The sequence below is a fragment of the Chrysemys picta genome, unplaced genomic scaffold (assembly GCF_011386835.1).
Source record: "Chrysemys picta bellii isolate R12L10 unplaced genomic scaffold, ASM1138683v2 scaf41, whole genome shotgun sequence".
Classification (NCBI taxonomy): Eukaryota; Metazoa; Chordata; order Testudines; family Emydidae; genus Chrysemys; species Chrysemys picta.
In genome coordinates, this window is record NW_027052748.1 from 189,762 (window position 1) to 216,303 (window position 26,542).

A 26,542-nucleotide genomic window follows, 5' to 3' on the forward strand; every position below is an offset into this window, starting at 1 on the left:
AGGCCCAAAGGCAGGACAGTGAGCACGTGAAGCCGGGATGCGTCTCTACTGCTGCCTCAAGCGGGTATCTCCTGGCACAAGCGCATGGAGGGGGTTGGTCCTGGAGAAGCCCTTGCCCTGTGCGTTGTCTGTGAGCGGGAACGTCTCCCAGCCACTGGGGATAGCAGAAACGACCCTCAGGACCTGGAGGTCAAATGCCTCCTCTGCTGCCCCTGGACACTTCATGTGCAGCAGAGAGCACGGGGGGCAGCGTGGATCAGTGCTTAGGACTCTAGGCTGGGCCCTGGGAGAGCTGGGTTGTTACCCACAGGGCCACTTGCTGCGGCGTAACCTTTGCAAGTCCCTTCTCTGTCAGCCGCATGGGGCTGGGGCTGGGGTGGTCTCTCAGCGTTTGTACAGCACCTAGCACACCAGGGCCTCGGTCTGTAGAGTGTCACGTTACTCGCCATGGCTGTGAATGGGCGGGTTCCCAATCCCTTCTTCTCCGAGCACACAGACCCTGAGTTAGCCTCTGCCCTGGTCTGGGGTTTGGCTTTCCTGGTGACTCGTGAGCGGGGCTGTTCCGGGGTCTCCCTACAGTGCCTGCTCCCTTGTTCCCTGTTGCCACTGGGCAGGGATCTCTCAGCACAGGGCCCTGGCACCCGGGCCTGGATGGCTCGGCAGGAGATCCTGCATGCCATGCAGGGGCTCGGCTGCCCCCATCCCAGGGTGACTATGGCACATTGAGCTAGGGTGCCCTCCCCACTCTGGCATCTCCCCCCCTCCCAGCAGGCTGGGGTGGAAATTTCTTTGACCCCTTTCCTTGTTGTTGCAGCTGATCCAGTGCTTGAAGCAGGGAGCTCTGTCCCGCACAACCGCCAGCACCCAGATGAATGTCCAGAGCTCCCGCTCCCACGCCATCTTCACCATCCACCTGTGCCAAATGCGAGTCTGTGCCCAGCCCGACCTGGTAAGACTGCGCGAGAGGGACAGGGGAGCGCCCTTCGCCGCACAGCACGGCAGGCGTGAGCCGCTGTCAGGCTAGTTCCTACGTCTCCCTGCCACGTGCTGGTTGACAGCAGAGCCACAGCGGGATGCTCTGCGACGGGGCGGGTTGGGATCTAGCATAGCAGAGGGATAAAGCCCTGTTCCCCTGCGGGAGGCACTGACGCTGCAGCGTGTCTGCTTGCCAGGTGACCGGCCTTCCAGAGGGATCCCAGGCCACCAGCGAATACGAGACCCTCACCGCCAAGTTCCACTTTGTCGACCTGGCTGTCTCGGAGAGGCTGAAGCGGACGGGAGCTACGGGCGAGAGAACCAAGGAGGGCATCTCCATCAACTGCGGCCTGGTAGGCTCTTAGCGGGTGGAGGAGACTGGGACAGGCTGCAGTGGATATAAAGGGGCTGCTGGACACAGACAGACCCTGCCTGGTTCACTAGCTCCCAGACTGAGCCACCATGGGTCACCACTAGGGGTCGCGCGGTGGACTCGGTGGTGAGGGATGGGGCCACTAGCTGCGCTACCCAGCACTGTCCCCAGTAGGGGTAGATTCCTGGGTCTGGGGGCTCGGGAATAACCTGGAGGCAGGAGAGGGGCTGCACACTGGCTGGCTGGTATAGGTGCACTGACTGGCTGCTAGTGCATTGGTCCAGAGCCCCCCCGCTCCCTGGAAAGAGGTGGCTCCGATCACCCTGAGCTTTGTTTTCTACAGGGAGGGGCCCTCCCCAGCACGGGGGGAAAACTCAGTCCCTTCCGGTTTTTGTTGGCAGCTGGCGTCGGGAAACGTCATAAGCGCCCTTGGAGACCAGAGCAAGAAAGCGGTGCACGTACCCTACCGAGACTCCAAACTGACCCGGCTCCTCCAGGACTCCCTTGGGGGGAACAGGTAACAGGCACCCTGAGCCAGGGCGTGGGATCACCCAAGGGGTGCCAGCTTCAGCTGGGTGTGTGTGACCCAGAATGGAAGAGCTGTGCCCTCGCTGGGTCTGCACCCTGGGAGTGTCGCCTGAGGCGGGTGGGGGATTTCTGAGTAACAGGAGGGCCGGTCGGGCTCAGGGATGGACCCGAAGTGCCGTGTAGGTTTCCTGGGGTGGTGCGTTGCTGAGGGTCCGGTGGAGTCTCCATGGTGACTTTTCGAAGGTAATTATCTCTGCTCTCTTGATCCCGGGCCCCAGACGCAATTAGGCAGCTTTCGTGGAATTAGCTCTTGCAAAAGGCCTCTGAGCCCTTCGTGATCTGGGACTTGGCAGCTGAGTTTCCCAGCACGGGATTGCTCTAATCCCTCCCCCTTCCTGTCTCAGTGATGCCCCGAATGCCCTGCCATGGGCTGCCCGGGGTGGCGACTCCCTGAACACCACTTTGTAATGAGCAGGGGAGGCCACCCAGGGTTCTCTTTGCTGTTGCCTGAGCCACACTCCCAGCCTGTGCCGGCCCAGGGTGGAAGGGGCCCACACCCCGTTTATAAAGTAAATAAAGTCCAAAGGGGGTTGTGGCTGGAGCTGCCAATAGGCACCCATGTGCCAGCGTTGGAATTGGCTGATCTGACGTGGCCCAGGTGCTGCATTGTTTGATGGCAGCTCCAGCTGACACCATTGGCTCTCCGTCCTCCCTAGCCAAACCATCATGATCACCTGCATCAGCCCCTCTGACCGGGACTTCATGGAGACCTTAAACACGCTCAAGTACGCCAACCGGGCTCGCAACATCAAGAACAAGGTGGTGGTGAACCAGGACAAAACCAGCCAGCAGATCAGCGCCCTGCGGGCCGAGATCGCCCGCCTCCAGATGGAGCTCATGGAGTACAAGGCGGTAAGGGGCGGCTGAGCAGGTGAAGCCTCGTGTGTGTACGGCCCACTCGGGTCACCAGCGAGGATCGAACCCAGGACCTTCCACGCCGGCCCCTGCCGCTTGGGCTAATGGAGTAACTCCACTAACTGAGTTTGTGGCAGGCTGTTGTGGTTGCTGGGACTGGCTGCTAGAGGGTGACCTACTTGCATGTACAAAGCCTGGGTATGACCTGGACTCCTTGCTGTCACAGGTTCAAATCCCAGCTGCAGCAACACAGCCTCGAATGGCATGGGGAAAGTATTCCTGCCTCCCCTGCACAGATCTGGCCCCATGCTGTGTGTACAGCTACTCCTCTGCTGGCCTTGGCCAGCACCATGCCCTCCTGGGTGCGGTGTATGCTGTGGCACTGGGCTCCACCCCAGAGATGGCTGTGTTTCAGTGGTGCTGTAGTTTGTGGGTAGGATGCAAGGAACTATGGCGAGGTAGGCTGTTCAAGGGCTGTATGTCATGTCTGAACAGGGAGAAGGCTTCAGGGTACCTTTGGGAGCTGGGAAGGCACCTCCTGCTTTATATCCCTGTCCTGTGCGGCATATCAGACATCCTGCTTCATGCTGAGCTTGTCTGGACTGGTTTCCCATCAGCACCAGCCCTTAGGCAGCCAGAGGTTGCTATTGAGCTGAGTCATGTATCTCCCCAGCCCGAGAGGAAGGATGGCCCAGTGGTCATGGCACTGGCCTGGGACTTGGGAGCCCTGCGGTCAAGTCCTTGCTCTGCCACAGACTCCCCATGTGACCTTGGGCAACTCCCTTAGCCTCAGGGCCTCAATCCCCATCTGCCCAGGTCAGAGCACTGCCATGCCCCCTGGGGGTGCATGAGGGTAAATGCATTAAACTGGGAGGTGCTCAGCTCCTGCCATCATGGGGCTCAGATCAGTACCTTACCTGAGTAAAAGGCACTTACAGCATGTCAGCTGCTCCCTGTTTCTGCTGTCCCCCGAGCACGGCCTTCCCACGGGCACGCCTGCCATTTTTTGAGTCTCTGCCTCTTCCCTGCTCCTCTTGCTGTGACCCATCTTTAAGGTGACCATATTTCCCAAAGGGAAAACAGAACACCCCGTGGGGCTGGCCTGAGCCCCTCCTCCTCCTCCTCCCCCCCCCCACGGGGCTGCCTCGAGCCACTCGCCTGAGTCCCTCCCCCCATGTGGGGCTGGCCTGAGCCGCTCACGCGAGCCCCCCTCCCTGTGCAGAGGGTAGGCAGGGCTGGGGCGAGCAGCAAAGCACATACGGGATAGGCCGACTATTTCCCAAAGGCTGGGGCCAGCGTCGCTGCTCACCCGAGCCCTGCCTGCCCCCCGCTGGATCCCGGCCTCCCCCCCACGTTCCTCTGCACCCCACTTTCTTGACAAAACTGGGTGCTTGTCCCGTTTGCCCTTGGATACAAATGCCCACTTTTGCCAAAAAAAAGTCTGGACGCCCGGGACATGGCTTAAAAAAGGGACTTGTCCCAGCCGAAACGGGACGTAGGGTTACCCTACCCATCTTCCTCAGTGCGGCACCATTGAGCACGTGGCCGGCTGGGTTTGGCCAGGGCTGACCGACGCTGTGGCTTTGCCCTCTCTGCATCTCCCTTTCTCCTCTCCCTGCAGGGCAAGCGTGTGATCGGGGAGGACGGCGTCGATGGCTACAGTGACTTGTTCCAGGAGAACACCATGCTCCAGAAGGAGCACGCCACCTTGTGCATGAGGGTGAAGGCCATGCAGGAGGCCATTGATGCCATCAACAGCCAGGTCACCCACCTGATGAGCCAGGAGGCCAAGGCAGGTGAGGATGGGCACCTCCGGAGAACGTGTCTGCGAGGTGGGGCATGAGGATCGGTCCCACGAAAATTACAGCCACCCCAGAGCTCAGGTCCAAGGGCAGCTGAGTGGCATACCAGCTGCTAGGTGTTTCTGATCTAGTGCATGATCCTAATTCTGTCCCTCCAGGTGACGGCAACGAGGCCATCGGCGCCCTGATCCTGAACTACATCCGGGAGATCAAGGAGTTCAGGTGGGCGTGGGTCACGTTCTCTCCTTCCGCCCATCTTGGGGGGCCGCGTATCGCGTGCAGCTTGAGAGGACCTGCAAAGAGGCAGTGCGGGCTAGCGGGGGGGCTGCTGACCTGGGGCTCTGGAGGCCCAGATTCCCTCTCTGGCTCTGCCGCTCCCGGCTGGGTGACTGGTGCCGCGGGCACTGGGTTCAAATAGTAGGCTGGCATCGCAGCTCTGCCAATGACCTTGGGCAAGTCACTTCCCCTCTCTCTTGCCTTTGGTCTGATGCGACCATTGAGATTGTCGGCGCTTTGGGGCAGCGCCCGTCTCACGGGTGTGTGCAGCACCTGGCACAACAGGGCCTTGATCCTGTCTCTCTCGGTGCTGCTGAAATATAAATAAAAGCCCCACATTCGAGATGGAAATGTCTCCATCCTGTAGGGCGTCCTGTCCGGCCCTTGTGCTCCCAAGCTTTCTCTGGAGCCTTGGCTGATCCGGACTTAAATGCCTCCCAGGGGTACATTGAAATGCAGTCTGATAGCTAGTGCTGCTCCTAAATGTGGATTTCGTGCTGGAGAAACTGACAACCCCGGAGACAGGAATCCCCTCGCTCATTCTGGGCCAGATTCTCAGCTGGTGTAAAATCAGCGTTGTCCCACTGGGGTCCCTGGAGCAATGCCGATTTACGCCCCTCCCGCTGAGGATCCAGACCCCTGTCCGTAATGCTAGAAAACAGAGGTGCCCCACCGTGTCTAGCGCAGCCGCTGCTGAAGATTAACCCTTAGGCTGCCATGTCAGCGTATCACCGTGGCTGTTGAGAACTGGCTGTCGGCCATAGGGTTGCTTCTCTCCCGTTAGCGTTCAGACCTGGTGGGAAGCCCTGGGGCCTTTGTGACGTGGCCTGGGCTGCATTGCCATCTAAGTGAAGGCACTAAATCCATGCAGTGGCATCTGCTGTGACTCTTTGCTCCCACAAGAGGCGTGCAGATGGTTAGTGGTGGCCATGCCAGCTTTCCTTCCCTGCGATGTGCTTCTGCAGCACCCCTCCCCGGGAGCAGAGCCCTGAGCCCCTTTGTCCGAGCTGAGCGAGGGCAGTTTAGGTTCCAGACACACACTCTCCCGGTCACCCCTCCTTAGAGGTTGGGGGGAGGGGGTGTCTTTTCCCCTGGGGTGTTTGGACATCTGCCCAGGGCAGCAGATCTCCGTAACCAAAAGCCCCTCCGATCCCCAGGACAAAGCTCTTGGAGAGCGAAGCCATGAACGAGTCGCTCCGCCGGAGTCTGTCGGGGGTCTCCTCCAGGCCCCCGTACTCCCTGGGCTCATCTCCAGGCCCAGGCCTGGGGGCGCTCAGCAGCCCCGTGGTCTCCATGGAGGCAGAGGCCACCGAAGTCCTCCGGCGGGCCAAGCAGGACCTGGAGCGGCTGAAGGAGACCAGGCAGTGGAGGAAGAGGTGATGGCCAACTCCTTGCTGGGAACAGAGGGCGGGGGCTGTTCTGGGTGCTCCCACCCCTGGCTCTTCATTATTATGGCAGGACCATAGTTATTGGGATGCCCACTTCTCCCTTGGCTTCCAGCCCTGGCACCCTCCAGCCCCCATCAGCCCTGCTGGTCCAGACATTGTCCTGCCCCATCATTGGGAAGCCAAAGCCATACAGCAGAGAATCAGGACTCCTGGGTTCTTTTCTCAGCTCTGCCTCTGACGTGCCACATGACCTTGGGTGAGTCCCTTCCCCTCCTTGTGCCTCAGTCTCCCCATCTGGTAACACTGTCTGGCCCGTCCCTCTGGAGGGCAGTGAAGCTGGGTTCCTGAAGGGCTCTGAGATGGAGGGTGTTGGGGATGTATGGTCTAAGTGTGCCAGGGCTCCCCTGTCACCTGGGTTCATCCCGTCTCTTCCTGGCAGCCTGGAGAAGGAGGCCTTTAAGAAGAGGCCAAAGCTGCAGCAGGAGAACTGGGAGGAGACGGACGAGAACGAGGAGGTGGGGGAGGCTTCCCCCGTGGAGTGGGGGGTGGGAGCCCGATTGCTAGCCAGAATGCCAGCGGCCTTCTCTGTGCCTCGCCGGCGCTTGGGGCAGCTGTGTCCTGCCGCACCCTGGGAGGTGGGGCAAAGCCCAGCCTGTCTGTGGGAGTCGCAGGGGATCCGGGGGGCAGGGGCAGGGTCCATGACCACCCCCCCACAGGGCAGCCAGTCTGCTGCTGTTTGGCCCCGCCTAGGTGTGGAGAGTGGGGGCAGGGCATGGCCGAGGATGGCGCGTAAGACAGTCCCCTCTGCCCCCTGGCAGTGCCCTGTGCCATCTGACACCCTGGCAACAGGTGGGGCAGGGCAACTAGCCACAGGCCTTTCCGTGCAGCTGGGCTTTGTCCCGTGAACCGTGTCCCCTCTGCCCCAGCCGTCCCGGAGGTTCTCATCAGGTCCTTCATTTTCAGCTGCCATCTCAGCGGGGAGGGTGGGGGGAACTCCCCAGACATGGCCCACTCCCTTTGCACACAGGGATCAGCCCTGCCCCTGGCCCCGGGTCAAACGTCCTCTCTCCTGCCTCTGCCTGGCACTGGTTTCCGAGGCAATCGCTTTAATTCACCCACATCTGGGGGTGGCGGATGGGGAGAGGCCTGAGCCCCTGCGACGATAGGAGAGGGGCCTAAGGCTCCTGATCTCTGCCCTAACCCTGCGCTTCTTTCCCAGGAGGAGGAGGAGCGGGAGGAGAGTGGCTGTGAGGATGAGGACGAGGATTCGGGCAGCGACGAGAGCCTGGTGGACTCGGACTCCGATGCGGAGGAGAAGGGTAACTCAGAGGGCACGGCGCCCAGCTCTGTGCTCAGGCTGGGGCCGGGGATATCTACAGTGACTCAGGGCTGTGCCCCTTTTGGGGAGGCGGTAGGCGGCTGCAGTGGGCCTGTAGGGTGAGCTGGGCAGGTCTTGGCTGGAGGTGCACGAGGTGCCAGTCAGGGTGCTAAGGTGGTCCGGCTCAGCTGGTGCTCAGTGGCACAGGCCTGGCTGCCAAGCTCTGTCCCTTCCTCCTCAGCCCCCCGCATTCGCCTTCGGCTACCCAGGCAAGGCTAAGACCGCAGGAGCGAGATGCCATCCCCTCTGAGTCCTGCCTCATCTGCCTCCTTTCCTCTGCAATGCCAGAGTCCATAGGGGACCCGTGAGCCAGGCACTGCCCCTCCCCTCTCCAGGCCAGCCCAGGACTGCCTGGCTCTCTCCTCCTGACCTCCCCGGGACTGCCTGGCTGCCTGACTCTCCCCCCACCTCTAGTGGTGAATTTTCAGGCTGATCTGGCCGACCTGACCTGCGAGATCGAGATCAAGCAGAAGCTGACTGACGAGCTGGAGAACAGCCAGTGGCGTCTGCAGACCCTCAAGCACCAGTACGAGGAGAAGCTGATCCTGCTGCAGAACAAGATCCGCGACACCCAGCTGGAGAGGGACCGGGTGCTGCAGAACCTCAGTACTGGCAGTGCCCCCTCCACCCCCCCCCTGCTCATCCCATCGCACGGGTCCTCTGAGCCAGCGCTGGCAGGAGAAACCCTGGGGTTCTCCCGGCGCCCAATGAGGCCCAAACTGGGCTGCTGCCCCCTGCATTCCATGTCCCTCTTGCGGTCCCCAGAGATTCCCGCTGGCTGCTCAGTGTCTGGCTTCCCAGCTCCTGGGATCGAGCCTTCTCCTCAGCTGTGTGCCACTTGTCCCGCTGTTGCCTGCCTAAAAAGGCCCCGAGATGGCAAACAGGGGTTCGTCGCCCGGTGTGCTTGGCACCAATAAAGACACCGAGGGGAGAAAGCAAGCCAAGTTTATTTCAGAGCTCTGAAATGGCACTAGGAGACCAGCATGTCTCAAATCAAGTGCAACAAATACAAACAAATTTTCCCTTTTATATTCCAAGCAGTTTCTGTGCAAGCCTTTGTCTATTTCACCCTTACCCCTCCCTTCCAGACAACAATTACAGCAGGTACACAGTGTGCATGTTAGAAACTTTCCCTTCGCCTGCTTATCTCTTGGCCTTGCAAGGCCTGTTTACAGCAGTTTTCCCCCGTCTTTCCCTCCCCCTTTTCCCCCGCATTATCACTACAAGTTTTGCTAGTTTGAACAAAACTACAGCTAGTCTACAGCTGCTAGAAAAGCTGACCCTTACATTTCTGCTTCAGCATGTAAGTAGTTAGCACAGAAGTAGGTGAGAGTTCACAAGATGGAGTCACTGTGGTTCAGGTAGGCCCAGAGCAGAAGAGCTTCATCGGCACTTTTGGCCTTCCACTCTCCCGAGTTACCTGGTAGCTATGCCTAGTGACACCAACACCGCCTCTTGATCAGGGCTGGGCCTGGTGACCCCGTGACCTCCCAACTGTGCAGCCCACTGGCTGTGGGGAGACAGTGGGTGTAGGGCCCAGGGAAAGTCCCTTCCCTCGGAGGAGCTCCAAGCTCTGACACGCGTCAGGGAGACAGGGCCAGGCAAAGAGGCAAAGCCACCTGGCATCTGCGGCCAAGCTCCCAGCTGCTCCCGACTTCCTCCCAGCGAGGAAACTGTGGCTCTCCAATGCAGGAGCAGCAGCATAGCCTGCCCATGCAGAGAGCTCCATCTCCAGGGCTTTTCAGTCCTGGGCATCTTCCCCGAGGGGGGCAGCTGATGCTATAACTGAGACTTTAGTGATTGAGACACCTGCCCCCAGCTGAGTCCCACCAAACTCATTTCAGCAGCATCCTCCTCTGGGCTGAACAGCAATGGCTGCCTGGAGGAGAACAGTGTGCACCCAGTCCCTGGAGCGGTGCTGTCCCTGGCACATGCCTGGCACTGCTCTGCTGACGGGGTTATTGGTCTAAAATAGGCCCATGGTTCTGGCTTGCAGGCAATGACTGTTCTGGGCTACTCGGCCATTGAACATCTCTTGAGCTGCTGGACCAGGCAGGCCTGTCCCTGGAGGCCAAGAGTTAATTTAAAGTGCCCCCCACTGAGGGTGCTTTCCCTGGGGGCCTGGTGGGTCCAGGGGGCAGCTGGGTGGGATGGAGCGTGATGGGCTCGGCCTAGCCTGGCACTCTGAGCGGCTCTGCGCCACCCCCTTCAGGCACCATGGAATGCTACACGGAGGAGAAGGCCAATAAGATCAAGGCAGACTACGAGAAGCGGCTGAAGGAGATGAATCGGGACCTGCAGAAGCTGCAGGCAGCCCAGAAGGAACACGCTCGCCTGCTCAAGAACCAGTCGCGCTATGAGCGGGAGCTCAAGAAGCTGCAGGCTGAGGTGGCAGAGATGAAGAAGGCGAAGGTACCTGGCTGGGCAGAGGAGGAGAGGGCTGGAGGGGCATGGCCCGCTTGTGCTAGCTCTTCAAACTGGGGAGGGGCGGTGGATGGGCACAGCCCCTTGTGCACACTCCTTATGCTGGGTGTGGCTGTCGGGGGGCCCACAGGTGGCACTGATGAAGCAGATGCGGGAGGAGCAGCAGCGGAGGCGGCTGGTGGAGACCAAGCGGAATCGGGAGATCGCCCAGCTGAAGAAGGAGCAGCGCAGGCAGGAGGTGAGAACCCAGCTCCTCACCAGGGCTCTGCAGAGAGGGCAACTCTGGCTAGGGCCTGTGCCCCTCACTCGGCTCTGAGCTCCCACACCAGCTGGCCAGGGTGCAGCGGGGAGTGCGGGTTCTCCAAGGGGTCTGGGCCTTTCCTGGGGAGATGCCCCAAGCCAGGCTCCTTGGGACCAGATGGGGAGGGTGCTGGAGAGCCCTCGCTGATGCATGATGTGTCAGGTCCCCTCCCCTGTGCACAGGTGAGCAGTTACCTGGGTGAGCCAGCCTGCACCCAGAGCCCCTGACGCAGGGTGGGGCAGGGGCAGGGGAGCCCCTGTGACGGGGCAGGGCTGAGACAGGGAGTGGGGCCATTCGGGATATGGGGCAGCAGGGGAGCCCTGCAAAGCTGTGGCTGAGCCGCAGGGATGGCTGAGCAAGGTGATGGGAAATCTGGAGCAAGCGCTGCACCAACAGAGGACCAGATTCCACTCTCTATTACGCTCGTTGTAAATCTGGAGTAACTGCATTGACATTAGCGGAGTCGCTCCAGATTTACACTGCTGCTGCTGCTGCGATGTGAATCCAGCCGTCACCTGCATCAAGAACATGCCACGTTCAGTCCTGCCCTACCTCTGCTCGACAGTGTGTTAGAGCTCTTCTGGGTGCCCGGCCGCTGGGATCAGTGCCCGGCTTGGCACCCAGGCCCACTCCTCTCAGATCCCGTGTTGGGCCACTGGCCGGCCAAGGCCTGCAGGTCCTGTGAAGCCAGGAATGGGGCTGGCAGCATAGAACAGCGTAAAACCCTGCCTGGTTGGGGAGCTGTGTGCTGGGTACCCTGTGCAGAAACCAGCCACCCCACTGTCTGTCTGGGGACTCCTCCCCCTGCTGAAGGCGCAGCACGTCCCCTCTCCCAACCACATGTCCATCTGTCTGTCCATCCCTTGAGATCAGCACCTGGTGGGGTGGCAGGTTCCGCCTTCCCCAGGTCAGAGGAGGTGATTGCTTCCTCCTGCATCTCTGGTTGCTGCTCAGGGCAGGTACAAATGCCACAGTGCTGCCATCGGTTACAGCAGAATAAATCCAGGTTTTACACCGCTGCTGGTGAGATCAAAATCTGGCCCATGGCCTGCACTGAGAACATCCCACGTGCTGGCCTCCATTGCTGCCATGGGTTCTACCCCAGACCCTGGGTTCCTCTTTAGCGGCTCACGCCCGCTCAGGAGTCGACTGAGGCTCGGCTTCTCTCCCGCGCAGTTTCAGATCCAGGCGCTGGAGTCTCAGAAGCGGCAGCAGGAAATCGTGCTGCGAAGGAAAACCCAGGAGGTGAGTGCCAGCCCCTGCACCTGCGGGGGTCTGGAGAGCCGCTCACGGGGCCGTGACTGGGTGGGCGCTGAGGCCTGGCTCCTGGATCGGGCCGTTGGCAGGGCAGGGCCCTGGGGCCTCTCCAAACGGAATAGTCCCCTCCGCTGTCCCAGTGGGTCGTGCTCCGCCAATGCTGGGTTGTTCCCAAGGCGCTGGCCCTGGGTGGGGTGGATTTCCCACAGAGCCTGGTGGTTTTATGGCCAGGAGTAACCAGGCAGGAGATGACAGTGATTGCGAGGGAGGAAACGCCTGCCTCCGGGGGCAGCTGATCTTCTGGGGTCAGGAAGGAGGAATTCTCTGCATGCCATGTGCGACTGTGCACAACAGGCTGTGTCCCCCTCCCTCCTTCCTGGAGCTGGGTCCTGGCAGCTGAGTTGGTCACGTGACTCGTCCAAGCTGCCTCCTGCCCCAGCACCCGTACAGCTCGCGGGATGGTGCGGTGCTTCGATCCCAGCCCCTCCTGATGCATTCTGGGGAAACTGCTATCCACGGGTACCGGACCTTCACCCAGCCCAGATAGGCTCAGCTCTCTTGAAAGGTGCTCAGCTGCTCCCGGGCTCACTTTGCCACCTGAGAAGCGTTGGAGTCGCTCTGCGGCTGGGGGGCGATGCCCCCTGCGGGTGTTCCCAGGAGGCCCAGCCCTCAGGCACTGCTCTCACCCAGGTCTCTGCTCTGCGCCGCCTGGCCAAGCCCATGTCGGACCGGGTCTCTGGGAGGCCGAGTCAGAAGCCAGCCATGCTGGACTCAGGTGCGGAGGTGTCTGCCAGCACCACCTCCTCGGAACCGGAGTCCGGCTCTCGCTCGGTCTCCAGCATCATGCGCCAGTGGAACCTGAAAATCGACCACTTCCTGGGAGACCCTTCGCCCTCCGTGAATGGGGCTCGGCCCGTCAGGTCAGACCAGTGCTTCCGAATCTGTGTCCCCCGCGGCCTCGTTCCCTGCTTGGCCCTCAGGCCCCGGGCTCCTGGGTGTTAGATGGGAGCGGAGTTCTGTGGGAACACGGGAAACGATCGCTCTATCATCGTGGGCGACTCTGCCATGTGATTTGACACGTGAGACTCTCCACATTGGCTGGAGACCTGATGTGTAAATGCCCCTCTATCCTGAGCACTAGCGGGCGTGATGGCCGAGCGCCCGCCTGGTGGAAGCCCCCTGACCATGTCCCATCCCACTGCAGGAAGAAGTTCCCAAAGAAGGGGATGAGCCAGACCTTCAGCAAGGCGGCCCGGCTCAAGTGGCAGTCGCTGGAGCGGCGCATCTTTGACGTTGTCATGCAGAAGATGACCATCGTCAACCTGGAGGCGGATATGGAGCGGCTGATCAAGGTGAGGTGTGGGGGGCAGTGCCCTGGTGGGGATTGGGTGGTCTGAGCATGACCGAGGGCCAGGAGTGCTGGGAGGCTGCTGGCACCTGGACAGCGCCGGCTGAGGCGTTTCCTTCCCACCCGCCACCCAGAAACGCGAGGAGCTGGCGCTGCTGCAGGAGGCGCTGCAGGGGAAGAGGGGAAAGCTGCAGGCGGAGAGCCCGGAGGAGCAGAAGGGCCTGCAGGAGCTGAACGAGGAGATCGAGGTGCTGACAGCCAACATTGACTACATCACCGACAGCATCGCCGACTGCCAGGCCACCATCATGCAGCTGGAGGCGACCAAGGTGCCGGGGGAGGGGGCCTGCGGGCGGGGGTGAGGTGCAGGGGGTCTGTATATGGGGAGTTGGTCTCACGGGAGGGGGAGCGGGGGAGATCACCCCAGGGCATTGTGTGCTGTAAGGGAAAGGGGGTGCTCTGGGGGCTGGTTGATAGTTGGGGTGGGAACTGGGCGTGAGCAGGAGGCTGGCTGGCTGGACTCTTCCTCTAGGCAGTTTAAACATAAGGGGTGCAGGAGGCAGGTTTGCAGGGTCCTCTTGCTTTCTAAGCTCCAACTATTGGGCTGAAACGTTGTGTCGTGGGTCACGCAGGGTGTCAGGGCCGAGCTGGCTCCCTGCTCTTAGCCCCCAGAGCTCGCCCCCTCCCTACAGAAACGTCACAGAGCAGCTGTTGCAGTCTGGCTGCTTTCTCTGCTTGTTTGCTGATGACGGCTGTATAAGGCCCAGTTCAGCAGGTGCCTGAGCACTCACGGGGCTGGTGCGATAGGCTGCCGTAGGCCCGTGGGCGCCAGGCTAACGGACATGGCTGTGGCTTGGCTTGGACCAGCAGAGGCCAAGAATCAGCCCTCTTCCGCTGCACGGTCTGCAAGGTCGGGGCCAGGATTTAGGAAGCCCCTTATATGTTGGTCCGTCAGGGTCTCCATCAGTGCTGGATGGTTTATTTGTGGAAGGGACGGCTGCGGAGAGCATGATGTCCACCACCAGCTGCTAGGCCCAACAGCCCTGATGGGAGTTCTGCACACGCTGGAGTCAGTGGAAGCCCTGTCCGTACCATGGGACAAATGTACCCATGGTGTATCCAGTGCTGCGGGCAAGGCGTGGTCTAGCCACGCTCAATCCTGTCTGTGTGCACAGAAAAACCCATGTCAGCACCAGGCTCCAGCCTGGGTCGCCGCCAGGCTCCAAACATGCTTAGAACATGGGCTTTCTCCATTCCCTGCGTATACCGCAACACAACCTCCTGTGAGAAACTGCCTCGACCCAGCCCAGTTCCACAGTGGTGTTCCTGTAGCCTAGACCGAAGCCAAGCACGGGGGGCAGCCCGGTATTCAGAGCCAACTCCAGGTGTAGCCATGAGAGAGGGTTGAAGATGCTGTTTGCTTTTGTAGGAAATCTCAAACCCTTTTAGTTTTTTCTTTTGAAATTTCCCAGGGGGAAGAAAAAATCAGTTTCTCCTCCCCGCCCCCCCCATCCCCCCCCGAGAAACTGGAATTTTTGTGGTTTTTGAAAATCAGTTTTGATGGTTTAAGGCAAAAAAATTGGGGGTCTTGGGAAAGAGTTTCCCTTTTCTGAAACCGCGAACTTGTGCTGAAAGCTGTTGTCAAACATTGAGTCTCTTTTCTGATGTCAGATTTTTGTAAAGGGAGGGTGGGATTTTGACCAGAATGGAAATTTTTGTTTAATCAGATATTTCCACAGAGAAACAATAGCCTAATAATGAGCCTTTCTCCCTGGCACCTGTCGGGTGTCTGTGCTGCAAGGAAAACCCCACAGCACAAGTCTCAGAGCCTGGATCCATTGCCTTGGCTCGCAGGGCTACGGGGCTAAAACGAAGAGTGTAGACATTCACACAAGGGCTGGAGCCTGGGCTCTGGAGGGTCTTGGAGCCCATGAGCGGGAATGTCTACACTGCTACTTTTAGCCCCGTAGTGCAAGCCCGAATCCTTTGGCCAGAGGCTCGCTGCTGTGGGTTTTTCTTTGCTGTGTGGACGCACCGTTAATGACATGGGGGGTCTGACCCAGGTTCAGCACAGTGTAGCTCTCTGCTCCCCTCCTAGCAGCTGGAGGTCGTAAACAGGTTTTTAGTATATGTCTATGCTTAATCTGCTACAGCTGCAAGGCTTTATGTGTAGACGCTCCCCGTTGGAGTAGGTAATCCATCTCCCAAGGAGGTGGCTGTTTAGTTCGGTCGGCAGAGCTACACTCTCCGGGATGGTGGGGGGCGGGGGAGTGGGATTTTCACACCCTGGAGAGACATAGCTATGCTGGTATAAGTTCCCAGTGTAAACCTGCCCTTGGTCTGCTCTGGTCACCTGGCTAGCGAGCAGCTCCTGCCGTCCAGGCGGTAGAAGCGCCTCTTCTTTAAATCTGCAGGTGTGTGGTTCAGTCCCCATAGATGGCCCAATCAGGGGCCTGATTCCAGGCACACTTCCAGTGCGAGTGCTCATGCACAGTATTGGCATGCAAGTCATCTTCCCCGCCGCCTGCTCGCAGAGCACCTGCGTCCCTGCCGGCGTCAGCCAGTCAAGGAAACCCCCCCGGTTCCGTGGCGCTGGTGTCTCTGCTGGCCCTCTGCTTTCTGCCCTTCACCGCCCTCAGCGCCGTTCTAATTCCCCTCCCTCGGGGTCTCTCTTGCACCGTAGGAGGAGCTGGACTCCACCGACACCTCCGTGGTGATCAGCTCCTGCTCCTTGGCCGAGGCGCGCCTCCTGCTGGACAACTTCCTCAAGGCATCCATCGATAAGGTCAGGCAAAGGGCCTTCAAGTGGGGGTGCAGCTCTGGGGGGTGGATCGCAGAACATGGGATCCCAGGTGGCCCCCTGTTAGCGTGGGATCACAATTGCTGCAGGTGAGGTTTGGAGCCAGGGCTATTTGGCTGCGCCTCGGGCATCCTTTGTGCGTGGGTGAGGGAGACTGAGAGGCCTGCCTGGCCTGTGTGCTGCTGGACCCAGAGAGGGGAATGGGTTTGTGACGTTATTGATATCCTCTGGGACCATATAGATCATTGTTGCAACCAAGGTCCCGTAGTGGCACCCAGATCTTGTATAAAGGGGGTCAAATGGGGTGTCTAAGACAAGGTTATGGTTTACTGGTTATAATTATGCTGTCTATATGTGTGTATCAATTTTGTAGTTGAAGTTATGAATATTGGTTCTATACTGTCTGTATTTCAAACTTCTGCTATGCTGCTGGGTGACATCCCAGACAAAATGGTGTTAGCTCTGCCTAGCCTGCTTGATGGCCCATTAAGGACCATCAGCTATACAATGGACCCATTGAGAGAAGGCAGATACACCTTGTAACTCAGCAAAGTATGCAGGGACTGGCCCATGTGACTCCAGACTCCATTTTGCTGTAATTTTCCACAGTAAGAACAAAGGTGTTCTTACACCTGGAAAAGACTATATAAGGCGGATGCCTCATCTCCATCTGGTCTTCAATCCTGCTTCTTACCTCTGAAGGAACTTTGCTACAAGCTGAAGCTTTGAACAAAGGACTGAGGACCCATCCCAGCAAGGGATGTATTCCAGAGACTTGATTTGAACCTGCAGTTTATTCTATTGCTGCTGCAAGCCTGAACCAAGAACTTTGCCATTACTGTATGTAATTGATTCCATTTAACCAATTCTAACTCTCCTCTCTATCTTTTTCCTTTTATGAATAAACCTTTAGATTTTAGATTCTAAAGGATTGGCAACAGCCTGATTTGTGAGTAAGATCTGATTTGTATATTGACCTGGGTCTGGGGTTTGGCCCTTTGGGATCAGGAGAACCTTTTTTCTTTTACTGCGGTATTGCTTTTCATAACCATTTGTCCCCATAACGAGTGGCACTGGTGGTAATACTGGGAAACTGGAGTGTCTAAGGAGACCGCTTGTGAGACTTGCGGTTAGCCAGGGGGTGAGACCGAAGTCCTCCTAGTCTGGCTGGTTTGGTTTGCCTTAGAGGTGGAAAAACCCCAGCCTTGGGCTGTAACTGCCCTATTTGAGCAATTTGTCCTGAGTTGGCACTCTCAGTTGGGTTCCGCCAGAACCACATTGTCACAGGGGTACAAGCAGCAGCTGAGTGAGGCTGGTGTGGAACCTGCATCTGTGCCCAGGGACAGGGACTGAAGCCAGGAGCTGATTCACCGTCCCACCCACTGGCCCGTCCTGTGTGCTGGACGGAAGGTAACCTCCTGCTCCCGCCAAACAGGGGCTGCAGGTGGCTCAGAAAGAAGCCCAGATTCGCCTGCTGGAAGGGCGCCTGAGACAAACGGATGTGACCGGCTCCTCCCAGAACCATGTGATCCTGGATGCCCTGCGGGAGAAAGCGGAGTCCCACCCCGAGCTGCAGGCGCTCATCCACAACGTGCAGCAAGGTGGGTGCTGGGCTTTTCCCTCCTGGGGACCCCCGTGAGTACTGGGCATTGGCTGGCAAAGCAGCCGGCAGCGCTGATGTGGGGCCTGGGGCTGGCAACAGCTGGGAAGGCTTGGGGTGTTTCCCTGCCCCTACAGATGGCACGTCTGCCCATTGGGACAGATGGAGCCCACCCCAGGGCTCTTGGCATTGCTCTGACCCGTGGGCAGGAGTGATAGGCCCGCTTCATCCAGACGTATCAGCCCACATGGTCACAGCCTGTCCAGCCGTGAGGATGCACTGATGGCGCTTTGGTGGCAAAGAGTTAATGATAGCAATGGTCTGGGGGGGGAGGGGTCCCAAGGACCTAAAGGGCCACACGCTGATTGGCGACCGCCTGCTGGCTGGCTCTGATCGGACCAGCCCAGTGCGGTGCCCTCCCACCCTCTGTTGCATTGACGCACCCTTGTCGGCCGTTCCTTGTGCAGAGAACGGCTACGCCAGCACAGACGAGGAGATCTCGGAGTTCAGCCTGACCTCGGAGGGGAGGTAAGCGCACCAGGGAGCGTGCAGTGTCCCAGCCTCGTGCGCCCCTGAGCGGCGGGATCTATGGAGGGAGGGGGGCGCATCTCTGTGGCACTCATTGGCAAGGTAGACCCGTTAGAGCTTGGCAGCTAAATTCTCCAGGTTCTGTCTGCACCGAGCATGCTCCAGCCCCTCGGAGCTCCTACGTGTGACCCGACGGTGCACAGGCTACTCACACGCGATGACTGGCCATGCTCAAACCCAGGCGTGCAGGGGCTGTACAGAACTGTCCCAGTAATCGTTCCTCTTGAGGGCCAGGGGCAAGACGGAGCTGGGAGGGAAGAGGGCCCCGAAAGGGACCGGGGGATGGGCTGTACCTCGGGGAATGGGAGGAGGAACCGTAGCCGGGCTGGTGATAGGGTGTTATGGGGTGGGGGTGATGGGCAGTGGTTTCTTCCTTTAGCTTTAAGTTAAGCCTTAAAGGGGATCGGCCATTTAACCCTTTGTTTCCTACAGCTTCTCCCAGTCTTTCACCCTGAAGGGCTCGGCCAGCCAGGACGACTTCAAGTTCAAGGTCAGTTCACAGCCACAGACAGGGCCATTTAACATCCAGATGTGGGGTCTTTGGTCCATTGTACCCCCTCTCCCTTTGTGCTCACAGCTGGGCGGTGGCCCTTGGCGGGAGTCTTCTCCATGGGCGGAATGTCTTGGGTCTGGAACTGAAATAGCCCGGGGTCTGGTCTCCTGGTGATGGCCGTGCCTGGCGTGTTACTTTGGCCCTATAAATGGCTCCTTGAGTCGTAGAGCCCACTTTAAACCCACAAATGCCACATCATTGAGCTGTACTGGGCTTCCCTGAATCCAGGCAAGGTGCCCTGGTGCTGTCTAGCCCTCCTCTGGGAGCAAATAAAACCCATGTGACGCCCTGGTGCTGTGCGCCCTTCCCAGAGGCTAATTGACTGGACCAGTCCCTCCATGTGCCAAATCCTCCTGGGAGAGCTGCTCCGGCACTCTGGGCCATACACGTTTCAGCCTTGCACAGGGGGTACTTCCTGTTGCCCTCATTAATGAGCTCATGAAACGTTAATGCTGGCAACCGGGGCCCAACTGAAAGGTTTCTCTAGATCTGCCACTGCTGGGTGCTTGGCCCCAGAGGCCTCTTGGAACTGAATGGCCAAGGGGCGCCAGCGTCTCAGACTCGCTCCACGTGCTACCCTCGGGGCAGTGAACTCCTCGCCTCTCAGCCCTCCCCTCCCTGTGCCACGCTACAGGGGGAACCCAAGCTGTCAGGCCAGATGAAGGCTGTGTCGACCGAGTGCCTGGGACCCACGCTGGACATCTCCACCAAGAACATCACCAAGTCCTTGGTGTCCCTCATGGAGATCAAGGAAGATGGGATCGGCTTTTCCATCCGGGATTCCTACTGCAAGGATAAGGTCTCCCACACCATCAGCCTGCCCACCTGCGGCAGCACCTTGTAAGCCCTGGCAAGCGTGGGCCCCACGTGCTTACAGGCCCTTGGGGGAAGAGGTGGGCTGGGCCATCGTATTCTGCCCTTGGAGCCTTGAGTCTGGACTCCTCTCGGTCGACCCAGCCTGTCCCAGCATGCAGTGGTGGGGCCAGCTTGCTCTGCCATCTTGGATTGCCAGTGTCCACAAACTGCCCGTCGGGGGGATGGGGCCTGAGGAAGGCGGGCACAAACCGGGTTCTGCTGTCGGACAGAGTTGGGCGTCCAGTCTCCACAGCCCTCTTATCGAAGGCACGGAGCTGCCTTCTCCAGCAGCAGTCTCGGTGATTAAGCCAACAGGACCTGCGCTCACAGCGCAAACCCTTAGCCGGGGCCGCTGGCCTGGCCTTGGGCCCTGCCGGGGCCTGATCCAGCCCGCTGGACCCCTGGCTCGGGAGGTGGATCTGTGCGCTGCCCCAGGGCTCTCGGCTCGCTTGCTCTGGAGTAGGCCTGTTCAGTGCTGAAGGGCCCTGGCCCAAAGGAGGGGCGATTGCTGATCAGGTCTTGCTCTGTTCCAGCCCTAGGCAGTCCCGTGGCTCGGACACCTCGCCTCTGACCCGGAGGAAATCCTATGACCGGGGGCAGCCTGCCAGGTGAGTGGGGAGAGGCTGGAGAGCACATGGGCCTAGCTCCCCATCGGGGACCAACCTGTGCACTCGGCTGTGCCCAGGCACGACGCTGGGTGCTGGATCCAGCTGTGCCATAGAATCATAGAATATCAGGGTTGGAAAGGACCTCAGGAGGTCATCTAGTCCAACCCCCTGCTCAAAGCAGCACCAATCCCCAACTAAAGCATCCCAGCCAGGGCTTTGTCAAGCCGGACCTTAAAAACCCCTAAGGAAGGAGATTCTACCACCTCCCTAGGGAACCCATTCCAGTGCTTCACCACCCTCCTAGTGAAATCGTTTTTCCTAATATCCAACCTAGACCTCCCTCACTGGAACTTGAGATCATTACTCCTCATTCTGTCATTTGCCAAGCTCCATCCTCTTTGGAACCCCCATTCAGGTAGTTGAAGGCTGCTATCAAATCCACCCCATACTCTTCTCTTCTGCAGACTAAACAAGCCCAGTTCCCTTAGCCTCTCCTCATAAGTCATGTACCCCAGCTCCCTAATCATTTTTGTTGCCCTCTGCTGGACTCTCTCCAGTATGTCCACATTCTTTCTGTAGCGGGGGGCCCAAAACTGGATGCAATACTCCAGATGTGACTCTCCAGTGCCGAATAGAGGGGAATAATCACTTCACCATGGTCTGGCACTTCAGGCCTCCCTGTGCTGAGTGGAGGTGCGGGGCAGGGGGTAGATCCCCGGACCAGGCTTGTGATCATGGGTCTCTTTCTGAACACCCCGGCTCAGGACTTCGGACGTTGGCTTCACGCCTCTCTCGTCCCCTCCCACCAGGCCGCGCAATGACCGCAACGTCTTCTCCCGCCTCACAGCAACCAGAGCCAGGGCTCCGCGCTGGACAAGTAAGAGCCTCGCGGGGCAAGGAGCGGGTAGGGGGGTGAAGCTCCAGGGAGCCCAGCCCCAAGAGCAGTGAATGGCAGACGGTGACTCCCATGGCTGTCCCCAGGTACCGTCCCCGCTCTGCCTCGGGCCTGGCAGTCCCAGCTGGAGTCAGCCCCAGGCTCCTGCCGGGCTCATGAGCGACCAGGGCGAAGGCAGAGAGCTGCAATACTGGTGCAGTAGAACTTCACATGGGGCAGCATCTCCCTGGGCAGGGGCCCTATGCCAGACCTGTCTATAACCCCATTGATATGGAGGGGGGGTCTTTGGTCTCCCTCTACTGGCTGGACCTTGTCTCGGGGCTGCCCCTGAGCTGCCAAGCCTGGGCCTTTAGCTCAGGCAGAAGCAGCTGCTGTTGAGAGCCTGGGGTGGCAGATGCCCTCCCTGTAGATGATCCAGCTGGAGGCTCGTCGTTACATTGCACTACTAGAGCCCTCAGAACAGGCCCGAAGCGGTGCCCTGGCCTTTAGCATTGTGTGCACACACGTGGCAGTGCCCGGTCCCCCGCTGGGCCCGTGGGGATCCCCTGGGGGGTTGGGGCTGTCACAGGCTCTTTACCCCCTGGGCTCTTTAGCTCCTGCTGGTAGCTCTGGAGGGCCCTGGTTCAGGCCCCAGTGTGTTGGCCAAGATGGCGGCTGTCACACTGGCTGCTGGCAGAGGAGAATTTCACCCGCAGGGACGCTGCTGGGTGGGTTTGGCTGCAGTTATAAAGCGGGTGAGGTGGGTCCAGGGGGCTGCTAGCTGAGGACACTAAGCCGCCATCCCGTCCCCAGCGAAGCATGGGGCTCGTCGGCGCTGGGCTTGGCAGGGGTCCCCAGGCAGTGGGGAAGCCATTTCCCAGTCGGCCCTACCCCGGTTCTGTGTGGCACTGGCTGTGCCATCGCACCTGCCCCTTCTGGGCCCTGCTCCCTCTCCCACTGTGCTCTGTGGGGAGATGCCGGCTGCTCACAGGTCCCGGTCCCCCTCAGGAGGTGACATGGCTGCTCTGGGTGGGGCGAGCTTTCCGCCAGGGGCCCGTAGGTGCTCCGATTGCTCCTGGTGCCAGGGGCTGTGACCCTTCGGAGGTGGGGTTGGGTGCTCTCCAGTGACAGCCTTTGGTTTCTACGGAGGAACGAGCCCACCTTAGGACTGCCTTTGACCGTCACGGGCCAGCCCCTGCATGGGTGCAAATTGGCCTAGCTGCCGTGGGGGCAGCAGAGCGGCTTTGATTTACAGCTCCTGAGGACCTGGCCCTATGGGAGCTGGTAGCAACCACCTCCCATCTGCCTCCCTGCAGAATCCCAGTTTGGCGGCGATGTTCTAACCGGGGGGAGCCCATGGCACTGCCTGCAGCTCAGGACCAGCCCCTGGTCCCCATCCTGCCTGCTATCAGACCGCACGATAGCACAGAGCCGGACCGTGTCAGAACACCCCAGCCGTACCCCAAAACCAGGAGTGCGGAACTTGAGGGGCTAGGTTGGATGGCTGGTGGCAGTGATGAGACAGGGGGGACCATGGGAAGATTAAATGAAGACTGGATGCAGGAATCCCCGGGCGAGGCCTCAGGCCTGCACTGTACTGGTCAGACTGGGTGATTGTAACAGTCCCTTCTGGCTGAATGACTCCAGTCCAGCCTGAAAGATCTTGTGTCCGAGCCACGTGTCCCTTCCTGCTCCTCTGCCCCTTTCCTCTCTGGTTTTCTGTGTCCGCTCCTCCCTCTCTACCCCGCTAGCTTGGATGCAATAACAACACTCCATTCTCTGACTCCACTGCTGCCTCTCTCATCCGGGATTTTTTCTCCCGTAATCCTGCTAATTTTCTGTCCCTAGGTCTGACGACAGCGATTCCTCTGTCTCGGAGGGGCTGAGGTACATACAACTTTCTATTGATTAGAACTCTCCTGCTTCTCGCATTTCCCTCCCCCTGCCCTGCATGCTGAATCCGTGCTGGCCAAACTCTGGGCCTTGCTTCTTTGCTAAATCTATTGGGACTCTGTCCTGGTGCTGCTCTTGCTCGCTGTGTGTCCCTATTTCCTTCTCTCTGCTTCCCCGCATGGCCCTGGCATGCCGTGTCCGGCTGTGGAAGTCCCTTTCTGCCTCTGGTCTCCAGTGCCTTAAGGTCTGAGCCATCATCTTGAAATGCAGTGCTGGGGGTTTAAGCGGATAGCGTACGGTGCTTTCACTGAATGGGGACAGCTGCATGCTCTATTCTGCCTCGAGGGCAGGGCGGGTAGTGATGATATCTTGCGCTGTGTCTGGCCTAGCTGCAAGAGGCAGGGCAGTCCAGCTGTTGGAGCCGGTGGATGCTTGGAGGGTCCAGGCTATGATGCTTTTTTTGGGGGGTCTTCTCTCGCACCTTCAGTTCAGACATCTCCAAGCACTTGACAAACGTGGCTTCAGCCTCCCAGCACCCATGGCGAGGCTGGTCAGGATTGTTATCCCTGTCTTGTGCCTCGGTTTCCCCATCTGCAAAGAGTAAACACCTGGGGTGCAGCCTCTTGGCACCGAGGATCCTGTGGCTGCTGCTGAGGCCTGTGCAGCCTCCCAGATATATTAGAGCAGCCTTGGGGTTGCTCTAACTCACTGCAACCTCCCAAAGGGCTGCTTGCCGGCTATGCCACAACCCAGAGTTCCCCTAATGGGGTGTGCTAAGGCCCTGGCTCTGCCCCCAGCATGCCTGGGTTTGCAACACGAGCCACATAGAACCAATTACACTAGCCCAAGGCAGTGTCTGTGCCAGGACAACTCTCCTTCCCCCATTCCCTGCACATCAAAAGGGCCAGGCTGGCAGAGGAGCATCTCCCCACTGGCCTTTGGGTGCCTATTTGAGACACCGTGGGCCTGACTCTGACACCCTGAGCACCATCAGCTGGAGTAGTGGGTGCTCAGCGCCCCTCAAAAAATCCATTCCAACCATGCCACAAATGTGCCGTGTGACCCTGGGCTAGCCCTTTCCCCTCCCTCTGCCTCCGTGTCCCCACCTGTAATCCAACCCTGCTGGGAGGAGGGGAGGTGCTTAGAGATCCTGGCTGGGAAGCTGCTTTGGGGCTATCAACCCTCTCCATGATGGGCTCTTCCACCTGGGCTCTTTTCTCAGGGGTGTCGATTCTCATGTGCTCAGCGTTCTAGAACCTCCCTCTGAACTCTGCTCACAGCCCCATTGGCTGTTGTTGGGGCAAAGCCTAGAACTGGTTTGAGACAGGATTGTCTCCTGGCCAGGGAGCCAGGATTCCTGGGTTCTCTCCCTGTTCTCGGGGGATTGAGAACTCCTGGGCTCCGTTCCCAGCTCTGCCATTGATTTGATTGTGACCTGTTAAAAATCCCTTCCCCATCTGCCAAAGTAGGGTGAAGCTCATTGCAAAACCGGAGTGGGTCAGATGGAGAGAGGGCGCTTCCCCCCCGCTGGCCACGGGGTGATGCCCTTATGCCCCACATAGCACGGCTGGAGCAGGGCCCCAGTTTGTTCAAGCCTGGAGGTTCTGGGGGTTGGGTCCGGAGCCAGCCTGTCCCTGCTAGTCTCTGACTCCACAGGGGATGGGGCAGCGTGTGCCATGCAGCAGCCTGGACTCTATTGGCTTCGGGATCTTGCCTGGATGGGGCACAGAGGCCACCCACAGCTCTCACGGCGGGAGGCGGGTAGCTCATCTGTGCCAGCAGCGAGATGGCCGGGGGTGAAGCCCGTTTCCTTTCCAAGCCCCAGCCCCAAGCCAAGGCAGGGTCTGCACGAGTCCCTGAGCCCTTAGCACCGATGGGGTGTGACCTGCCCCCGGGGGGCCTGTCTGGGGAGCAGGCTGCCCAGCAGCTTCTGTCTGTGGTTTGCTTTGCTCCGGAGCCCCACTAGCAGGCCCTGGCAGCCTCGTGGGGCGGGATCTGGCTTTGTCCTGGGTCACCCAGCCAGCGCCCTCCTGCTGACGCCCTTGCTCTCTCTCTCCCACGGAAAGGGCCTCATTAACCCCGTGGGCGGTGCCAGGAGCACCCGGACGGCCCCGTTGCAGTGCATCTCCGTGGCGGAAGGACACTCCAAGCCCGTTCTCCGCGTGGACGCCACCGACGAGCTGCTCTTCTCCGGATCCAAAGGTGCGCGCCTCAGGGGTGGGCCGGCTGCTGAGCTCTGGGTGTGATCATTGGGGAGTGAGCCTGTTACCCAGGGGAGGGGCTGAGCCACCCCAAACTGCGGGGGCAGGACAGGAGCCTCTTGCTCAGACGGCACTGGCCTGCCTGAAAGCCACAACGGGGCCGGTGCAGTTCTGGGTCCCCCCAGCAGAGGGCAGCAATGCTGCACGAGTCATTAGGCTGAACAGCTGTGTGGTGACATCCCTGAAGCGAGTTGTTGGGGCCTCTGCCCGGTTCCTAGTGGCTGGATGTTCACCTCGCACCTGGCACTAATAGACCCTCCCCCCGTTGGCAGGTCTGGCGGAGGTGCCAGGGGCTGGATGGGCCACAGGGACTGAGCTCCCCTGGGGCACTCGTGGGAGCAGGGGGAGGCGGGGGGAGGGAGGGAGGAAGCCATGGGGATCCTTTGCTGAGGACAGGAAGGGTCCCGCAGTGTCATGTGCTCCTGCCTCCTCCCGCAGACCGGAGCTGCAAAATGTGGAACCTGGTGACGGGCCAGGAAATCGCCTCGCTAAAGGGCCACCCCAATAATGTGGTGTCCATCAAGTACTGCAGCCACTCAGGGTTGGTCTTCACTGTCTCCACCTCCTACATCAAGGTGTGGGATATCCGGGATTCGGCCAAGTGCATCCGCACCCTCACGTAAGTACCTGACGCACCGAGGCTGCCCTGTGGGCCTGGTCAAGCTCGACGCACTGCCCTGCCAGCGTTCTGCACTCAGGGCAGCATTGCAAAGGCCAGGCGGCCGGGCTGGTCTGCAGGGCTGAGTCTAGGAATGCTGCAATGCAGGTCGTTCTAGCCTGGCCTGGCTCGTGGAGGCTCCGTGGCTTGGTGCTCTGCTCTCAGGGAAGTTGCTCCTCTCGTCTGTTTCGGGGGGCACCGTGCACCCTACAGTTGCTTTGATCAGGGATGGGTAATGACCCATCTGCAGCTGCCAGCACCGTTTCCAGACCCCAGCGAATCAGCCCCTCTCTCTGGTGCCCAGCCACAGACTGAGACTTCTCTTTTAGGCCTCCCCAATCTGACTGGCGGGAACAGGAGCGGTGCCAGGGTTTTTGGCGCCCTAGACGGGGGTCCTTCCGTGCTCCCGGTCGTCGTCGGCAATTCAGCGGTGGGGGGGTCCTTCCGTGCTCCCGGTCGTCGTCGGCAATTCAGCGGTGGGGGGGTCCTTCCGTGCTCCCGGTCGTCGTCGGCAATTCAGCGGTGGGGGGGTCCTTCCGTGCTCCCGGTCGTCGTCGGCAATTCAGCGGTGGGGGGGTCCTTCCACGCTCCCGGTCTTCGGGTCACTTCGGCGGCGGGTCCTGCAGCAAGTGAAGGACCCGCTGCAGAATTGCCGCCGAACACCCGGAGCGCGGAAGGACCCCCCGCTGCCGAATTGCTGCCCCTCCCCCCCCACAAATCCTGGTGCGGTCGCCTAAATGGAAGCGCCGGCCCTGGGCGGGAACATGCCTGGGCTGCCTGTCAACATCAACTCCAAGCCAGGGGTGGGGTTTGTGTCGCTCCGCCCTGGGCGTGGAGCTGGCATGCCTGCTGGTACGGGTCTGGCTGGCTGCGCGGCAAGGCACCTC

General features: G+C 59.8%; 1 protein-coding gene across 1 annotated transcript in view; it reads left to right on the top strand.

Annotated features, from left to right (window-relative positions):
* Positions 1–37: 37 nt before the first annotated feature.
* The window catches only part of LOC135977840 (kinesin-like protein KIF21B), a 29,511-nt gene continuing 3,006 nt past the window's right edge, over positions 38–26,542 (top strand). Inside the window, exons 1-27 of the mRNA XM_065579016.1 lie at positions 38–64; positions 815–949; positions 1,173–1,328; positions 1,750–1,865; positions 2,593–2,788; positions 4,413–4,587; positions 4,752–4,815; positions 6,027–6,245; positions 6,697–6,772; positions 7,477–7,576; positions 8,050–8,241; positions 9,848–10,047; positions 10,190–10,297; positions 11,537–11,605; positions 12,308–12,537; positions 12,822–12,969; positions 13,100–13,294; positions 15,649–15,750; positions 17,201–17,366; positions 17,833–17,893; positions 18,386–18,443; positions 19,141–19,346; positions 19,895–19,969; positions 20,779–20,846; positions 21,471–21,598; positions 24,803–24,938; positions 25,436–25,616. Coding sequence (XP_065435088.1) covers positions 38–64; positions 815–949; positions 1,173–1,328; positions 1,750–1,865; positions 2,593–2,788; positions 4,413–4,587; positions 4,752–4,815; positions 6,027–6,245; positions 6,697–6,772; positions 7,477–7,576; positions 8,050–8,241; positions 9,848–10,047; positions 10,190–10,297; positions 11,537–11,605; positions 12,308–12,537; positions 12,822–12,969; positions 13,100–13,294; positions 15,649–15,750; positions 17,201–17,366; positions 17,833–17,893; positions 18,386–18,443; positions 19,141–19,346; positions 19,895–19,969; positions 20,779–20,846; positions 21,471–21,598; positions 24,803–24,938; positions 25,436–25,616 — 3,587 coding nt within the window. The remainder of the gene's footprint in view (positions 65–814; positions 950–1,172; positions 1,329–1,749; positions 1,866–2,592; positions 2,789–4,412; positions 4,588–4,751; positions 4,816–6,026; positions 6,246–6,696; positions 6,773–7,476; positions 7,577–8,049; positions 8,242–9,847; positions 10,048–10,189; positions 10,298–11,536; positions 11,606–12,307; positions 12,538–12,821; positions 12,970–13,099; positions 13,295–15,648; positions 15,751–17,200; positions 17,367–17,832; positions 17,894–18,385; positions 18,444–19,140; positions 19,347–19,894; positions 19,970–20,778; positions 20,847–21,470; positions 21,599–24,802; positions 24,939–25,435; positions 25,617–26,542) is intronic.